Genomic DNA, 19933 nt, shown 5'->3' with positions numbered 1-19933 from the left:
TATTTGCTTTTTTGACCAGAGTCTTCCAGTTTCTTAGGAAAACAGGGACTTCCTGTACATCCATAATCAGTTGTCTGTTACGATGGCTTAGTGCAGCTTTCTCTGGAATACTCTTCCATTGTTAATGGCCTCAGCCATGTGGGGTGGAAGCTAAGTAAAGGAATCTAGATACCCGGTTCATACTGTAAACGGTCACTTCAGCTGCTCTGGAGCTTTTGTTTTTGTTTTTTCCTTCCCTTGATCTCTTACCTCTTCTTGCTCTGTGCTCCAGCCACATTGGCCTTCTCTTTCTGTAAGTCCTCGGAGATGCTGCCTTGTCTATGTTACGTCAGCCTGCAATGTTCTTCAGATACTCGCTCACTCTTCTTGACTTTCAGATTGCAGTTCAAATGTTACCAAGATAGAAAGGCCCTTGAAAGACCCTACCTAATTCCATTACCATTATCCTGCTTAATTTTCTTCCTAGTCCTAGTATAGTCTCGTTTTCTTTATTTTAATTAATTAATTAATTTAAAGATTTTATTTATTTGAGGGGGGGAGAGAGAGAGCGAGCGAGCGAGCACAGGAGCAGGGGAAGGGGTAGAGGGAGAAGCAGACTCCCCACTGAGCAGGGAGCCCGATTGGATTCGAGGCTTGATCCAGGACCTTGGAGATCTTTACCTGAGCTGAAGGCAGACAATCGATCGAACCACCCAGGCTCCCTAGTCTCATTTTCTAATTTATGCCATTACTATAGTGTTGTTTCATGAAGGCAGATTTTTCTAGTTTTGTTCCATGCTGTCTGGAATAATACCTATATGGAGAAGGCACTCACATATTTGCTGTTGGAGTGGCTAAATGGTTGACTGAATATTGTTTTTTTTTCCTGTCCTTTGCTTAGTGCTTTTGGTAATCATTGCGTCTCCTATTGCTTGTGGCGTGACAGTTTTCATTCAGCTGTTCTGTGTTTTCTCATTGTCTCTGCTGCCCTCAAAACAAGAAAAGGAACAAAATAAAAGTGATTAACTGTTTTATTATAATTAAAAATAATTGTAGAGGCGCCTGTGTGGCTCAGTCCTTAAGAGTCTGCCTTTGGCTCAGGTCATGATCCCTGCTGAGCGGGGAGCCCGCTTCTCCCTCTCCCTCTGCATGCTGTTCCCCTACTTATGCTCTCTCTCTGTCAAATAAACTAAAAAAAAGTAAGATAAAAATAATGGTAATTTTTATAAAATAGTAATGATCATCATAATGATCTTTAAAAAATAATAAAGATCTAGCCAAGTGTCCTTTTTCTCATAGATTTGTATACCTAAAAGGAGAGTGACAACTACGTGTGCCATGTAGGTGTCTGATATAAAATGTATTTGGGTATGATTAATTGATCACATAGAGATCATGGTTTATGTAATCCAGTTACTTTGCAGTAGATGGGAAACTTTTTACTCTGACTTTGGCTCTCTGTTTTGACTAAGGTTAAGCTCCCCCCCCCCCTTTTTTGATGATGATATTGTACTTGTGTTTAGAAAGAGACTGTATTTTGGTGAAAAAAAGCAAGTTTTCTTTTTGTTTACATGAACCATCTGTGTTTTTATACCTCTTATTTTCTTACCCCTCCTTCCTCCCTCTGCCTCTGTCCTCAACCTGTTTACATTTTTGCAGAAAGTGGCAGGCTTGGTGGGAGGGAATTTAGTAAAATAGGCATGTGTCAGAGTGAGTCTTAATTATAAGGGTTACCTTTTTTTTTTTTTTTTTTTGACAGCTAGTGGGAGATTTGAGAGTTGAGATTCCAACAGCTGTGTTAACTCTGCTTAATGCAGATGAAGCCTGGCATCCTTGATACTGCATGGAGTAATCCACAATCCTGTATCTTGTGCAGTGTGACAGTTAACCGTTACTGTGGGTACTTTTAATTTTAAAATTTCCTGATTTGCATTTAAATGAACCATCTTAACATTGCATTAACTTAACCTTGCTGTTAAAAAAAAATGGCATCAAGTAGCAAGGTAAGGATATTCTGAAGCTTTGGAGCAGACAGGTTTTAAGAATGATGTGGCTGTTCTGTTGTAAATGAACATTTAATGTCTTTAGAGAAGGTATGCAAGCTCTCTGCATGAATGAGGCAGTTTGCCAACAATCAACCTCCTTGGTTCTGATAGAACTATGCTTTTATTTTCTGCTTGTTGCGTCTCCATTTCTCTTTCTATCATAAAGATTGCTAGTCAAACGCCTACATCTCTGCCCCTTTCTGAATTTATAGCAAACTTTTGCATAATAGCCAGGATTGCTATTTATAAATAAGGTAATGAAGACTGAATAACTGCAGTTTAACTTTCTATTTAGTCCCACTAAGCATGATCCCTTCTGGAAAAACCTAAGGTTTCTGTAATTCATTAAGATTGGCTAGCTCTAGTAGGTTTTGTAATACATCTTGTGAAGGAGTGCTCTGTAAGTTAATTGGAAAACTAGAAACTGCCAAGAGTTTAAAAGTTATTTGTTTAGCTACTCTAAACAATACCATTAATTGTAGAGAAGCACAAGATATGACTAAGATTAAGGCAGGGGCTTTGTCTTGGTAGGCTTGTAAATATTTTAAAATCAGTTTGCATAAATTCAGTTCGACTAATACTGTGTCTGCTCTGCATAAAGCAGCTTGCCAGCAACTTAAGGGATATAAAGAAGCATAAGCATAGTTACTATCCTTGAACTTAAAATATAGCTAGGAAGACCACGGGCTAAACCTGGGAGAAATTGCATTTAATAAATTAATTCAAAAGCTACTGAGAGATAACATAAATGACAGGAATACTAGAATTTCAGTCATGGAAGGACTTGGAGCCTAGAATTCAATACCTTTCATTTTATAGATGAGAAAACTGAGAATCCAGAGAGGTGACATGACTTGCCCAAGGTCAGAGAGTAAGTTAGTGACAAAGCTGGTACCAGAAGGCATGTTCTTTCCAGAGAACATATTCTCGTTAGATTTTAAATGCTCTACTTCTACTTTCTGAAATCCTTCTTGGGTTGGCGTCACCAAAACCATAAACTGGCTCTGTGGTATAGTTTAATAATGTTCGGCATCACTCTTGGCAGGGCCTTTGATTAAAGGTGCTGCACAAGTCAGTCTGCTTCCATCATGGTTATTGAAAGACTTGAAAACAGACTGAATGGTTTCTCAATTTTCAAGTGTCAGTATATTTCACGTTTTTCAATGTGAGTGAGTGATTGAGTCCTTTGCCTTAACACTTTTAGCAGCAGCTGGAGTCTGGTGAATTTTTATGGGGAAGTTGGAGACCTCCTCAGAGATACTACTTAACAGGATGTAAGAGTTCTGGAATATAGAACTGGAAGGGGTTTTAGGGGAGAACTTATTCATTGGTTGCAAAGTCTTGACCAACAGGGCAAACAGTACTCAGACGTTTTTGTTTGCCCTACGCAGTGGTAAAATATTTTGGAATGAGTTGCTAATACTAAAGTTGTGAGGCTTCACATAAAAATCTGCGTCTCTGGGTCTCTTGAAAAAAATCCTATGATCTGCCAACCCTACATCTGCATGATAAGAGTGCCTACCTGGAGCTAATGGACAGCTGGGCGCATGCTTTCCCCATTTACCTGTCCTGGTCTCTCCTAATGATCTCCCTGAGAGGTCAGGTGTCATTTGCAACTCATTATTGTTCTTACACTTTGCCTTTTTTTTTTCAAGTTAAGAAAGTGGAATTATTTCGGACCCCAAAGTATCAAAATAAAAACAAAAGACCAAGTAGGGTTTTTTTTTTTGAGAATGTTTTTATTATCAGCAAGTGTACAAATCTTCAGGGTACTCTTGTTCTTTAAGCCAAAAAGCTAGTTTTTCTTCCAAGTTTCAGAGAAACTTTTTTTTTTCTTTCTTTTTCTGACTTGGTCTGCCGGATCTTCACAGGCTTACCTTGCACAACTTCTTCTCCCCCCCTTCCCTGTGGTATCTAAAACAGCCTTCCGGCTCATGGCTTCCTGCTGTCCTGAGACTCTTGTTTCTCAGCTCAGGACTCTCATCTTGGTCCCCACTTTTGCTCATGAAGGAAAAGTGGGCCTGAGTTGTGGATTCTAAAGCATTAGGAAAAGTGGCTCAGTCAGTTAAGCGTCTGACTTTGGATTTTGACTTAGGTCATGATCTTAGGGTCATGAGATCACGTCCTGCGTCGGGCTCTGAGCTCAGCCCAGAGTCTGCTTGTCCTTCTCCTTGTTTTGCTCTCTCTCTTTCACTCTCTGTTTGTGCTCTCTCTTTCACTCTCCAATAAATAAAATCTTTAAAAAAAAAAAAAAGTATTAGGAATGCATTTGTGCCGTTTGGACCTTGATTTGCTGGTTTTCAAAAGTTAACAAGTCCTCAGGCCTAGTCCCTTTCCCGAGGGCTAACTCTCCTTCCCTGGGCTCCTTTTCAAGAAAACTTCTTATTTCAAGAAAAAATGGAAGAGTTTATTTCTTTGGGAAAGTGAATTGTTACATTATTGTACTTGTTTAATAATTAAAACACAAATGTGACCACATGTCTACTTGGAACCAGCTTCACTTATCTCTTGGCACCTTCCTCTACTACCCTTGAAAGGTTTTGTGTTTTATTTGTATTGATGCAGTGGCTATGGAATGTTAGGATACAGGAAGGCAGGGTCCATGGGGCAAATCATTCCTTCTGAAATGTCGTATCTGTGACATTTGATGACATTTGCTTTAGCTGTTGTCAGCCCTTTAGCAGTCTAGAGCATTCCATCTCCTAAGGTTTACTGGGCTGATCAGTTTCGTGGACAAATAACCTTTAAAAATCAAAGTGTAGGCTGACATAATGTAAGTGTAGAGAGCAAATTTGCCCACTTGCAATGAAGCAAATTTCCTGGAAACTGGCATTTTTTGTTACCAGATTAAGCAAATCCAGATTTCTTTTGGCATCCCAGTGGTTCTAGGATGTTTTGATGCTTAGATAAATCTGTGGAATGTTAGATGATGCCTCACTAACGTTTTCAAAAATGTCTAAAGGACCTATTTGTGCCTCAAGAATGCATTTATGGGAGAAGACACAGACATTTTTATATTAAAGTTGTTAAGAGTGGGCTAGTTATAGGCATGTGCAGTTCTACCTTGTCCTAGTTGTCATTTTAATGTATAAAATTTAAGTGTTGATGTTGCTTTCTGTAGAGTCTAGAACTGTGCTGTCTGATAAGGTAGTCACTAGTGACTGTTCAACATTAATTAAAATGAAATAAAATTAAATCAATCCCTCAGCCATACTAGCCACATTTCAAGACATCCTTCTCCCTCTTCTATCTCCCTCCTCATTTCTCTCCCTCTCCTCTTACCTTTTTCCCCTTCCCTTCCCTCTCTACTCCTGCTCCCTTCTCCATTCTCCTTCTACCCCTCACTCTCTTTCCATCTCATCTACCTTCATTTCCCTCTCTTCCTGTGTCTCTTCTTCCTCCTTCCTGCCCCTTTCTTTCTTCTTCCCACTCTCCCATCCACTTTCTATTCCTCTCTGTATATGGAACATACTTAATGCGTTATGTTTTTTTGAACTATATGAGAGTAAGTTGCAGACATCATGTCCATTACATGCAACAAGGACATAACTACGGTATAATGATGAAAATATGCAAATTTGATACAACACTATTATCTAATTTAATTTAGAACGTACTTAGATTTTATAGTTTGTCTCACTTTTTTTGTTTTGTTTTTTTCCTTCAAGTACAGTTTCATTCCAGGATTACTGCATTTAGGTGTCATGTCTCTTTAGCCTCCTTTAGTCTGGAAGAATTTCTCAGTCTATCTTTGTTTTTCCAACCTTCACATCTTTGAGACTATAGCCAATTATTTTGTAGACTATGCCTCACTTTGAGTTTGATGTTTCCTTATGACAAGATTGAGGCTATGTAGTTTTGGTAGGAAATACCAAAGTGTTGTTATGTCCTTCTCAGTGCATCATATCAGGAGGTATATGATGTCAGTTTGTCCTATTATAGGGGATGTTGATTTTGATCACTTGGTTAAGGTGGTGTCTACCAGGTTTTTCCACTTTAAAGTTACTATAACCACCCCCCCCCATCAGTAAATAATCTGTTGGGAATTACCATGAGAGTATGTAAATAATCAGTTTCTTTGTAAACTTTCAACCACTTGGTTTAACATTCAGGATGCTAATCATCATTCAAGATGATTTCTTGACTGAATCGGTTATTATTATGATGGTTTCTAAATGGTGATTTTTCTAGGGGCACCTGGGTGGCTCAGTCGTTAAGCGTCTGCCTTCGGCTCAGGTCATGATCTCAGGGTCCTGGGATCGAGCCCCGCATCAGGCTCCCTGCTCGGCGGGAAACCTGCTTCTCTCTCTCCCACTCCCTCTGCTTGTGTTCCCTATCTCGCTGTGTCTCTGTCTGTCCAAAAAAAAAAAAAAAAAAAAAAATGGTGATTTTTCTAAACCCGTTATTCCTCTACATTTATTAGTTTCCTATTGTATGGAAGAACTTCTCCTTTATTCTTACTAGCCTGGGTTCTCATTTTATTGAGTGGATCATAATCTGTTTAATTTAGTCTTCAGGAAAGCCCTCTGAAGGTAATGATTGTCTTTTTTTTTTTTTTTAAATGTTCCAAATGTGATGGGTTTATTTTACTCTTGATGCAAAACCAAAGATTACACTACAGTACAGAGACCAGTATATTAAAAGGTCATGAAAAAGTGGTGTGGGACATGCGGGACGTGATGTACAAACTGGAGGATTGGGTCATTTCCTTTGTAACATGACACTACATTGTTGCTGAGGAACACATTTAAAATAACACTGCAGAACTCATCTGAAATGTGGCACAAACATGACAACTTCCAGGCATGCATTCAAGTACTCCCTTAGGATGGACTTACGATCTCTAGATTTCGGTGTGGGGAGGATTACAATCCTTTGGAAGAATAAAAAGTTCACACTTTTGAAATTTCACAGAATTTTAAGGCCAAAACATAGTGGGTTCTCTTCACCTCCAGGGACAAATCAGATGCTTTACTCAAAACCACGTTAAGCTTCTAGTTCAAATCCCAACCCAAACTTGAGACCTCCTGCATTGAAGTTCTTTCCATCGATTAAAGCTGATAGGGTCAGTGTGACACCAGGTCAAAGCGTCTGAGTATAACCCAGTCCAATCAGGCTGGCATTATTTACTTTAGCAGATAGAGAAGTTCTACAATCCAGCTTGTATTTAGCAGCGATGCCAAAACAGGTATTGTTCCTGCCGGCCGTCCACGCAAGGTTTATTGACGTTTCAGTCTTCTCGTTAACCTTCTGGTAGATAGACCCTCCAAATTCAGTGCCATCATTCACATGAGTGTGCAGCTGGAAATCTGCAGCCTTATAACCCAGGGCCAAATTATTCTGTGACAGTTTGGATTTGGCTGTGTCAAAACTCATCTGATAGCCAGCAAGCCAACCCTCAAAGGCTAACACAACCCAGCCATAGATGGTTGGTCCAGAAAAATCTCTATCAACATTACTGTCAAGACTGAAACAATTCTGTTTATAAGAGGCCTTCAGTTTTCCACTCTTCTTTCCTGTGTTTGGTACAAATATGGTATCAAGAGTCAGTTTCAACCCGTCAGCCAACTTAACTCTCCAAAGAGATTTCTGTTCCGAAAGTACATTTCTGGGTGAAGGTAAGTCCATAGTTACAGACCTTATATTTGGTCTCTAGGTTGCCTGACGCTTTCCCTGTATCAGTGTAAGCGTGACCAGAAGTAGAAAATTCTACTCCACTACAGGACTTGGTTCTCAGATCTATTTTAACCATGCCAAATCCATATCCTTTATTGAAGACATCCTTGGCGGCCTTTCCTAGGTCACAGTAAGTCGGTGTGTTACACATCTCTCCAACCAGAGGGCCTGTCTCCGCTCCACCAGGGCAACGCTGAAGGTCTTGATTGTCTTATTTTTTAAATGAGTAAGGAAGTTCAAAGTGGTTAAATGATGACCAACATGCCTTTTGATTGTATTGTCCTCCTTACATAAAGATGTAAAGATTATAAAATGAAGATTCTGCTTTTTTAATTAACAAAAGTAACTTTTTCTAAATGCCAGTGTGATTTTTATAATATCAAAAAATACAGTTAAGCAAAAAGAATGTTAAAACTACCCATAATCCCCACTTTAGAAATAACACTTGTTAATATTTTGGTTTATACATCTAGATATCTTTATTCCTCCCTGCAGTCATACTTTATATTGTTTTGAAATCTCTTTATCGTCTTCAATAGTATATTTTGAACATTTTCTCATAAACTTCTATAACATCCTCCCTATTTTATTAGATGAGACATTTCAGGTATATAAAGAAGCTAAAAGGATAAATCTGAGAACACCCATCCACGTGTTCTCTACCTAGATTGAATAGTTACGAATATTTTTCGTAATTCCTTGATCTGTATATGTATATATTTTCTTTTGCTAAACTGTTTGAAACTTGCAGACATCTTTATATTTCACCCCTAAATATTTCAGCATTCATCTCCTAGAAATTGTCATTTTTCTGCATAGTCACAATTTCGTTATCACACCTATGAAATTGAGCAGTAATTCCGTAATAACATTTGATATTTGATAAGTAACACCGGTTTCCTTACAAATGTCTTATTAACTTGTCTCAAACTGTTGTCTGAACAGGGTACATGTATTGCATGAGATTTCTTATGTCTCTTGAGTCTTTCAGTCTAGAATAGTCTTCTCACCCTCTCCCCCAGAGTACTGACTTTTCTGAAGAATTGAGGCTGTGTTATCTTGTAAGGTACCCTACATTCTGGTTTTGTTTGTTTTCCCATGGTGTTGCTTACCATGCTTCTATATCCTCTATAAGCTTGACATTGAGTCTAGGCCAGGTTTTTTTAACCTGCAGTGAATTTGTATTGGAAAAATTTTGTCTTTGTTTTCACTATTAACAGGAATTTAGCATTTCTATTATTAGTGTAGATAACAAACTACAGTTTTCAATTGAACCTGTAACTTTGTCACCAGTAGGAATCTCAGTGTTTTTCATATCTGCAATAATTACAACATTACCTTGAAAAATGCGCATGTTCATTGTTACTTTGAAGTAGTCAGACTTCTTGCTAAGTCTTATTTAATATTAATAAAGAAGCACATATATTACTGTATCATCCATTTGTTTGTAAAGTATCTTGATAACTAAATTTCAGTATATGTTTCCTTTGTAATCCTTTGGATTGTGTTTTATGCATTTGAAAAACATTGTAAGAGAGGGTCTTATAACTGCTCTATTCAGTACAGAAGCTGACAGGTGAAATGTGGCTTCTTTGACTTTAAGTGTGCCCTGAGTGTAAAACAAATCCCAGATTTGGACACTTAATACTTATGTAAAATATCTCTAATAATTTAAAAAATGTGTTTATATGCTAAAATTTTTTGGATATATTGTGTACAGTCATCCATTTCTTTTTAATGTTGCTACTAAAAAATTGAAAATTACATAGGTGGCTTACACTGTATTTCTGTTGGACAGACATTGGTGTTTAGACTTTACTAGACTGCCAGAAGGATCCATGGCATTGAAAAAGGTTTTGAATCCCTACATAGAGGCTTCAGTAGACTCTAGTTAAACATTTATTTTTGCTGTTGCTCAGCTACTCATTTTATAGTAACACTGAGGCTCTTGAAAAACTTTTAAAGCTTTTTTTCATCAAGAGTACTTAATAGGTAATACATTTCTTTATATTGGGAGGCATATAATACCAGGTCTGTCATTAATAGTGATGCTAAGTTTAGTTATCTGTTTAAGAAGGTGGCCATTAGATCGCAAATTTGTAAAGGTATGTCTTGGCCTCTGTAATTAGTAAGTAACTTGTCAAGTGATACTTTGGCATCTTAAAGTATCCTGTTCCCCAGTAGCCTTTCACTTAATGGTGTTAACATCCATTGGTAATTGTTGCCTGAATCAGTTACTACACTGGGGCTTGCAAAATGGTCATTTTCTAATTCTATTCTACATTTATGATAAAGAAATTCCCTTTTTCTTTTGAGAATCTCTATGGTCATAGGATATCTTTCTATGTACTTACCTACCTGGCTACCTGTCAATCAGGCAGTTGCAGTCATCATGCTTTTTGATACTCAATTTGTCATAAATTGGCTGGTGGAGCCTTTGGTTCCTCTGTGTTTTGATAGGTTAGTCTTTGTACCCTTCTTTGCATTCTGCAGAATAGGATAGCTCAGACCTGAAGAGCCCCCCCCCCTCCCCTTTTTGGGACGAGCCCTGGTTCCCTTTAATGGGAATTGGTGTTTAATAGAAATAAAGACCTGGGCAGGGCGCCTGGGTGGCTCAGTTGGTTAAGCACCTGCCTTTGGCTCAGGTCACGAAAACAGGGTCCTGGGATCGAGCTCCGCATCGGGCTCCCTGTTCAGCGGGGAGCCTGCTTCTCCCTCTCGCACTGCTGCTCCCCCTGCTTGTACTCTCTCTCTCTGTCAAATAAATAAATAAAATCTTAAAAAAAAAAAAAAGAAAGACCTGGGCAACGAGAACACTTTTTTTTGTTTTTCCTAAATTTTGTAAACATTGTTTCTTAAGAGCAGCACAGTAATGTGTGGTTGGTTATGTGATTTATTTATTCAGGGAACTCTGAAATTTAGGTAGTTTATAATTTTTAATGATTATATGCAGTGCTGTTGTGAACATCATTGTATCCAAGGTTTTACATGCACCTTGATTTTTCATTTAGAATAAAATTCTAGAAGTAGAATTTCTGTGTCATAAGAATACATTCTTTTAAGGTTTTAAATATCTATCAAGTTGGTTGTCTAGAAAGTTTAGTGTTTACTTCAGTTATGTACCTCCTGTCTTTTTTTAATCTTTCAGGCACTACTTTTAGAAGCAGACACTAACTGTTGGTGTTTTCATTGAAGTCTTTTCCCCTAGTCTTAAAGCCTCTCTCTAATGGAAGTTTACCTTGATACTGATACATTGATAACTTGACTAAGTGCAACTTGAAATCTCTTCTGGCTATGAGTGATAATAGCTGTAGGTGCAGAGGGCAGTGGACTTAAGCGTTATGTTTTAATAGAGTAAGACAGTATAGTCTCTAAAAATCCATCAAAAAATGAAGGGGTTATGCCTTTTAGGTAATACTGTATTATAAATGTTGTGGAGTAAGAAAAATCAGAATCAGGCCTTCATTCACTTTAGCTTTTCATCCTGATTCTAAGTTGGTGTGGAAAAAAAAGTAGGAATGGCCTGGTGCCAGAGAAGCCCAAAGGGAAAGGGCTCTGTGTGTTTGGGAGTGCCTCTTATAAGTACCTCTGCTGTTTATAAACTCAACATTTCAAAGTGTAAGAGGTCAGAGTTATCAGGCCCTCTTGTGCAGGTTAGTAGGAATTTTTTTTCCTATCTGGAATTAAGCTTTGCTGACATAAAAAGTCCTTTTTAAAAGTGGGAGAAGATTTGTTATATATTTCATGTTTGTGTTTGATGTTTGCCTCACTTTGACCTTTTGTTTCTTTTTCAGAAATGACTTCTGTCCACGCAGGCAACATAAACTTTAAATGGGACCCTAAAAGCCTAGAGATCAGGACTTTGGCAGTTGAAAGACTGTTGGAGCCTCTTGTTACACAGGTAAGAATCTGCAAACAAATACAGAGTTGTAATATGGTTCCATAGTAGTAGGTCTGGTAAACAAACACAGAGCAAATTTAGCTCAAAGCTTTAATTTGAGTAGTTGAGTTTAGGTTAATAGTATTTAGATGATTAGGCACCACTAATTATTTAAATATTGATGCATGCATTCATTTAACCATATAGGAGCATAGTTATTGCCATTTTCTTGAGTCTTACTGGAACTAATAGGGGATAAGTGGTATGTAATGCAACTTAACAAGTATTTGTATTTTGTAGATCATTTCTTCATCACTTTTTTCTTGGAAGGTATAGGTTGTATTCAAGAAAGATGGGCTGTGAAGCCTTGACTGTTGTCTCTTTACCATTCTTAACAGACTTTTCCTTGTCTAGGATCAGTTAACAGGTAACTTGAGGGTGTAGGTTTGGTATGTTTTGTTACAAATATCAGTGTGATGCCATTTCATTAATTGTTAGCGGCGAGTATTACAGATACATATAAACACGTATACATGCATACATATATATTTATATATTTTAATATATATAATGCAGAAGTGTGTGGTAAAACTCATGAATATTTACTTTCTTGAAGCCCATCCAGTATAGTTCTAAGCAGGTCTTTTGTGTGGCAAGCTATGCTAATAACAAATCTATAGTCATCTTCAACCTACAGATCATTTGGTATTACATATATTAATGATGGTGAACGTTCTGGGACTTAAAGCACCATCGTAGTAGGCTACTTTGGGCAGTCCTTCCTTTCTTTGTTAAGGACCTTTACTGATTAATTGCTGAGATTTGTTTGAATAAACTATGAAACAAAATCAGAAGCAAGTTACCTTAAAATATTTTACACAGGTTGAAAACAGTGGAAAATGTGACGTCCACGTAAAGCTAGCAAGTTTATTGTTAACCTCTTTCTGGGACTTCATGATGATGTGTAGAGATGTCTAACATGTTTCTAATCAGTTTTTGATTTGTAAAATGAAACTAAAACCTAGTTATCATGTTTGAAAAATTAAAATATTTTTTGTCTTGCACATTGAGATAGCAAAATTATTTTGGCACCTAAATTGAGTATTGTTGCTATATATCTTAAATATGGAGAGTGCATGTTACTTGTTAATGCTTAGTGGAATTTATAAATGTGATATTTCATTTTGTTATGAATAATTTACTATTCCGATCTTTAAAGATGGTTGTCTTTCTGTTGTTTTCATTTTAATTGACTGCAGTTTAATTTGTAAAAATGAAACTTTTAGGTCACAACTCTGGTAAACACCAATAGTAAGGGGCCTTCAAATAAGAAGAGAGGCCGTTCTAAGAAGGCCCATGTTTTGGCTGCATCTGTTGAACAAGCAACTGAGAATTTTTTGGAGAAGGGGGATAAAATTGCAAAGGAAAGTCAGTTTCTCAAAGAAGAGCTTGTGGCTGCTGTAGAAGATGTTCGAAAACAAGGTAGGTCACTATTGCTTTTTATGTAAAGAGAGGCGGGCTTGTCTAGAAAATTAATCGTTGAAGGTGACTTGTGGCCACTACTCTCATTCGTAAGCTTGCCAATTGCTCAGTAACTTAAAATATTCATTTACGGGAGATGGATTAAGTTGTACTGGCTTCACTTTTAATCAGGAGAGACACTAACAAAGAAACATTGTGTTTGGAGAATCTGAATCCGCTTCTCTTGGGCATCCTAAGAGTTGAGTCTTAGAAATGTTCCAACAACAGTTTAATAGGACATAAATGGGGCAGAAGTTTACCTTTCATCCTCTCTAATACCTCTTTTTAGTTCATGCTGTAGATAATAGGGATGTTAAATGGAAAAATGTCCAGCCATTCTGAAAATACCCTAGAAGTTGCCTCATTCTGTCAGGCTGGTATGTTAAATTAGCCATGCATACTTGAAGTGGTTTGAGTTTGAAATAAAAACAAATCTGGGCTTAAAGGAATCCTGTTTTTGGGGAAACTCAGAATTAATAAAAAGTGGAATTGTAACCCACAGCTTGGCAGTAGTGCCTATTAGAAAAACTCGTTATTATGAAGCTACAAGTATGATAAGAAGACTTTACACGTGGAACATTAAATTTTTGAAACTTGTAGTTTTGTGTTAAACTTCTTGTTCAGCAGGAGGACTTAAAGACAGGTTTTTGTGAAGCTGTTGGATATCAACTAAGGTGAACTGAGCTCCTACTCTGTACAGTTGCTTTACTGACCTTTGGGAGAACTTCACTGAATCTCTCATGGCTGATAGTAGTGTGCGTAGTCCATTGGAGTCTTTTTTTTTTTTTAAGTTTTTTTTAATTTATTTATTTGACAGAGAGCGAGAGAGAGAGAGAGAGAGAGAGATCACAAGTAGGCAGACAGGCAGGCAGAGGGAGAGGGAGAAGCAGGCTCCCTGCTGAGCATAGAGCCCGATGTGGGGCTTTATCCGAGGACCCTGGGATCATGACCTGATCCGAAGGCAGATGCTTAACCATCTGAGCCACCCAGGCGTCCTAGTCCATTGGAATCTTAATGTCATATTCATCCTGTGACAGTACCCAAAAAAGGGGCAGTGCCTTAAATGGGCATGCTATCTCCAGTTCTGAATGTGTGAACTAAGAACTTTGGTAAATATTTTTCTTAATTTTCAGGCTGAAGATAAATGTTTCTAATATTGTAAATGATGAAATTTAAATTCATTATTACTAACTGTAATATGGGTGGATGTATTAGTTATCTACGGCTGTCATAACATAAATTACTATAAACTTGGTGGCTTAGAGCAACAGTTCTGGAGGCCAGATATCTGAAATCAAGGTGTCAGCAGGATTGATTCTTGGGGGCTCAAGAATCTATTGCATGTTCTCTCCTAGCTTCTCGTGTTTGCCAGCAATCCTTGGCTTTCCTTGGCTTGTAGACTTGTCACTGCAGTCTCTTCCTTCATTGTCTTGTCACATGGCATTCTCCCTATGTGTCTCTGTGTACAAAGTTTCCTCTTAAAAGGATATCAAGCTTTGAATTAGGGACCTCCCTAAATCCAGTATGACCTCATCTTTACTTGATTATGTCTGCAAAGACCCTGTTTGCAAATAAGGCCACATTCATAGGTTCTGGGTGAGTATGAATTTTGGGGGACATTATTCATCCCATTAGAGTGGGCTTTGAATAAATTTATTTTAAAGCAGTTAAATTGTCTAGTTCAGGACAATTTCTGAGTTTCTTGTTAAGGAAATCAGAATGGCTCTTATTTCATTGTCCTTTGAGAAAGTTTGCTCCCAGGCCTTTTTGCCTGAAAATAGTAGTACCTGATGAATTTCACCAAATGTTCCTTGAGTCTAGTAACTAAGATATTTATTTTGAAAATACATTTAATTGTTACAGGTAACTTTTAATTTCACTCTATATATGTTCCTTGTTTCAGAAATTTCTCTGATGCAAATTTGTAGCAATCATGGCATAATACTTGCACCTCTTTCCCCCCGAAAACCCCCACAGTTTTGAATGCATATCTAAATTTGTTTTCTTGTTTTTATTTATATCTGAGAAAATCTTTTATGTGGCTCTGAATCATAAGTACTTGTCTGTCCTAGGCCAACTTTGCAATTATTTATGATCATGATCTATTCACCATAATTTGCCTTCTCTCCTTGCTTTTTCTCCTTGAAAAATAAAAAAAAAAGCTAAAACAAAAATATAACTGCCTCCCATCATCATTACTGCATCAGATATGAAAAGCTGAAGTGCCTTGCTTTTTTCTGTTGGCTTACTTTTTTTTTTTTTTTTTTGAGAATCTTAACAAGTGATGATGCAACCTTTCTCCTCTCATAAATAGAACAAAGTACGTATTATGAAAATGGTTAAGTGCGTATTCTTTAATCAGCCAAGCCTTGTTGGTTATGTTGTTGAAGCTGTTTACTCATCATTTGAAACCCTGTAGTGGCATTAATATGTTTGCAGATTCTTTGACACCCCTCCCTTAAAAAAGTGGAGCCTGACTTTGACTCTATAAAGAATAGAATGTGGTAGAAGTGATATTATCTACTTTCAAAGCAAAGTCATGAAGAGAGTATAGTATCTGCCTGGCTCTTTCTCATGGATTATTAACTTTGGGGGAAGCTGTCAGTACCAGTTTGCCAAGCTTCTGAGTAAGCCACCTTAGAAGCAGATCCTCCAGCTCCAGTCAGGTTTTAAAAGATGCCAGCCCTAACCAACTTCAAATTCCTGACCCACAGAAGACTCAGGAGATAATAAATGTTTATTTTAAGCTACCAGATTTGGGGAGAATTTGTTAGGCAGCAAAAGATAATACAGACACCTTTCCCGGCCCTGGCTTCGTTCTGAGCACTTAAACGAAACTGCAACCTAAGTGCTCTGAATTTTACTGGTATATAAAACACAGACTATGATTTTTTTTTTTAAATTTTATTATGTTATGTTAGTCACCATACAATACATCATTACTTTTTGATATAGTGATCCACAATTCATAGTTTTTGTATAACACCCAGTGCTCCATGCAGTACATGCCCTCCTTAATACTCATCACGGGGCTAAACCCATCCCCCCAGCCCCTTCCCCTCTAAAACCCTCAGTTTGTTTCTCAGAGTCCCTAGTCTCATGGTTCGTCTCTCCCTCCGATTTCCCCTCCTTCCTTTTTCCCTTCCTTCTAATGTCCTCCATGCTATTCCTTTTGTTCCACAAATAAGTGAAACCATATGATAATTGACTTTCTCTGCTTGACTTTCACTTAGCATAATCTCCTCCAGTCCCATCCATGTTGATGTAAAAGTTGGGTATTCATCCTTTTTGATGGCTGAGTAATATTCCATTGTATATATGGACCACATCATCTTTATCCATTCATCTGTTGAGAGGCATCTCGGCTAGTTCCACAGTTTGGCTATTGCGGACATTGCTGCTATGAACATTGGGGTGCATATGGCCCTTCTTTTCACTACATCTTTGTCTTTGGGGTAAATACCCAGTAGTGCAATTGCTGGGTCATAGGGTAGCTCTATTTTTAATTTTTTGAGGCACCTCCACACTGTTTTCCACAGTGGCTGTGCCAACTTGCATTCCCATCCACAGTGTAAGAGGGTTCCCCTTTCTCCACAACCTCTCCAACATTTGTTGTTTCTTGCCTTGTCAATTTTTGCCATTCTAACTGGTGTAAGGTGGTATCTCAATGTGGTTTTGATTTGAATTTCCCTGATGGCTAATGATGATGAACATTTTTTCATGTGTCTGTTAGCCATTTGTATGGCATCTTTGGAGACGTGTCTGTTCATATCTTCTGCCCATTTTTGGACTTGATTATTTGTTTTTTTTGGGTGTTGAGTTTGAGAAGTTCTTTATAGATCTTGGATACCAGCCCTTTATCTGTAGTGTCATTTGCAAATATCTTCTCCCATTCTGTGGGTTGCTTCTTTGTTTTGTTGACTGTTTCCTTTGCTGTGCAGAAGCTTTTTATCTTGATGAAGTCCCAAAAGTTCATTTTTGCTTTTGTTTCACTAGCCTTTGGAGATGTATCTTGAAAGAAGTTGCTGTGGCCGATGTCAGAGAGGTTACTGCCTATGTTCTCCTCTAGGATTTTGATGGATAAAACACAGACTATGATTTACCTAAAGCTTCACGGAGGATTGTAATAAAGTAGAGTTAGAATTCTTTGCATTTGAGTTTGTTGCTTATCCACTGGGACACTTCATTGTTAAAGGATGTTATACGATTTCTTTGTTCTGAATCAATGTGAAGTACTTCTGTATAGTACACGTTTGCAAAAAAAATTTTTTTGGTAAAGGGCCAAGTAGTAAATATTTTAACTTTACTGGTTATAAGGTCTCTGTTGACACTATTCAGTTGACACTATTCAGTTCTACAGTTGTGCTGGGAAAGCAACTATAGGTAATATATAAACAAATGGGCATGGCTTTGTTCCACTAGAACTTACTTATAAAACAGATAAGGGGCCAGATTTGACCCATAGGCTCTGGTTAGCTGACTTCAGATTAGGGTTTTCACAGAGTTAAAGATAGGAGTTTATGTTTTCAGTAAACAATTTATGTATTTATTTATAACACTTTGAGCCGAAAGTTAAGATTTTTACATTTTTGAGTTTGTACAAGTGCTGTGCTTTCTGTGCAGTCATCATTAATAAACAGAGACTTAAATGTATACAGGTTTTCAGCATAACTTTATTTTCTTTTTGTGTTTGCCCCTGATTACATGAATAATAAACACAAATATTTGTGAGTACATTAAAACCTTACCAAACTAACACCGTCACTAGGTAAAACATTAATATGATTATACAGGGCCACCTTACCTCAAGGCCAATGCAGTGGACATGTGAGTCTCCTGTGGTAGATGGGAGCCAATTACCAATTGCATGCCATCCAAATTCTTGTGATCTAGGAGTTTCATTTTACTGCCCATCACCTCTAACTAGTTGTTGAGTAACTAACTACCTTATGTGGGCTGAGGCATATATATGCCTCTTTTTTGTGTGTGCTCTTTTTTGGGGGACCCTTTCCCCCCCCACAGCCCCCTACCCTGATTTGGTCATTCTTACCTTACACTTTTTCTTCCTAGCTCTTATCACAGAGGTAATTAGATAGTTGGTTGTCTTCCCCTCTCCAGGCTCCAGTAGGACAGGTGTCTGTGCTGGTCTGGTGACCATTCTCTCCAGCTCCTGTCATGGTGCCTGATCCGTGATAGGCACTTAATTGTTTAAAGAGGATAATTGACTATGTTCTCCAAGAAGTGTGTGAGAAAAGGCTCTTGTCTCAAAAATTACAATGAATTTTCCTTCCCAGTGCCAAATGTAAATACAGGGGTAGGGTTGGAAAATCTTACCTTTAAAAAAAATTGAGATATGATTCATATAACATAAAATTCACCCCTTTAAAGCATATACATCAGTGGTTTTAGTATATTCACAGAGTGGTGCAGCTGTCACCATTATCTCATTCCAGAATGTTTTCATCTCCGCAAAAGGAAATCTTGTATTAGCAGTCACTCCTCATATATATATATATATATATACACACACACACACACACACACACTATATATATATATAACAATACCTAAAAAAGAGTATCAGTGTATTTTATGAATCCTTGAATAGTGCTCTGACGAGAAAAAGAGGGCTCTTAGCTGGGAAGGAGACATCCAAGGGACAGAGATGGAAAGGTGTAAATGAAACTTGTTTGAAAAAGAGCAGACATTAAAAAAAGAGGACCAGTGATATTAGGTTGGAAGTAGAGTGATGAGGAATAGTTTCTACTAGAACAGAGTTTTAAAAAATCCTTTAGTTATATTTCACAGTTGGATCTCAAAGACCAAGATCAGAGACTTGCTGTTGTATCATGGACATTTCTGGGTGGTTGAAGGAGAAGGCCTAAAGAAGCTGAGGTACACCTTTGTGTAGTCCTGCACTGCTTCTAATGATAATGTGCTCAGCAAAAGGGCCAAATAGATGATGATTGGTGCACTGGACATTAGTGTATTTCCTGGGAAAAATCTTGTGTCAGAGAAACCACAGTGGGGAAAGGGCTGGGTGACTGTGTGGTCTCTGATGAAGAGAGACTGTCTGCTAGCAGAGAGGAGACTTTTATTCCTGTTTGTCCCAGAGCTTATAATCCAGACACTTGGACATGAAAAGTAAATTAATAGCACGAATGGGAGAGTAAGCATGGGATCGGAAAAGCTTCCTGAAGGTGCACTGGATCATGAAAGGTGAAAGGAGGGAGGGGAAAAAGTCATCTAGTTAGGAGAGTCATCTAGTTAGAAAAATAGACTGCATGATGTGCATGGGGGAATAGTTAGGGCCTAGCTTGGAGAGGGGTGCTGGGAGGAAAGGTTAGAAGGAAAGAGGTTGGAGCTAGATTTTAGAGGATCGTTTGGAATGTCAGGTGAAGGAGGGAGAGTTCTCAGGGAAATGATAGGGGTTGGAACAGATCTCGAGGTTCAGGTTCCCCTGTACTTGAATGTATCTCACTGATACAGGCTTTGCTAACCTCTGGAAGCAGCTTTTCCCAGCACTGCTTTATGCTTCTTTTTAAAGCTCTTTTTCTTCTTAAATTAAACTGAAATATGTCTCGTTAACTTTCTTCCTGTTTTAAGAAGTTCTGCCATCTGGGTGACACGAAGTAAGGAGTGGTGTTTTGGGGAGATGAGTCTCTCAGCTGTGTGCAGGAAGAGTTAAATGGGTTGGGAAAGAGCCTGGAGCAGGACCAATAGTCAGGAAACCTTCATAGTGGTGAGGGGTAAGATGGAGCTGTTGAGGAAGGGACTGCTGTAATGGGAAAGGGAGAATGGGCCAATTGTTACGCAGGTTAACTTCCAGCTT

The 19933-nt window shown here is 38.0% G+C and overlaps 1 protein-coding gene and 1 pseudogene across 4 annotated transcripts in view; one reads left to right on the top strand and one right to left on the bottom strand.

The window, feature by feature from the left end:
• Positions 1-19933, top strand: part of CTNNA1 (catenin alpha 1) — a 306638-nt gene that overhangs the window by 144303 nt on the left and 142402 nt on the right. For 3 of the 4 annotated variants that reach the window (XM_078067460.1, XM_078067463.1, XM_078067461.1), the window contains exons 2-3: positions 11495-11601; positions 12867-13062. In XM_078067460.1, the coding sequence (XP_077923586.1) occupies positions 11497-11601; positions 12867-13062 (301 nt within the window). In that variant the 5' untranslated portion in view covers positions 11495-11496. Of the gene's footprint in view, positions 1-1746; positions 1876-11494; positions 11602-12866; positions 13063-19933 lie in introns of those variants that run through there. The other variant, XM_078067462.1, reaches the window with a different exon arrangement.
• Positions 6882-7905, bottom strand: LOC118530636 (non-selective voltage-gated ion channel VDAC3 pseudogene; annotated as a pseudogene).

This window comes from Halichoerus grypus, chromosome 2 (genome assembly GCF_964656455.1).
Source record: "Halichoerus grypus chromosome 2, mHalGry1.hap1.1, whole genome shotgun sequence".
Lineage (NCBI taxonomy): Eukaryota > Metazoa > Chordata > Mammalia > Carnivora > Phocidae > Halichoerus > Halichoerus grypus.
This window is presented reverse-complemented; position numbering and strand designations above follow the sequence as displayed.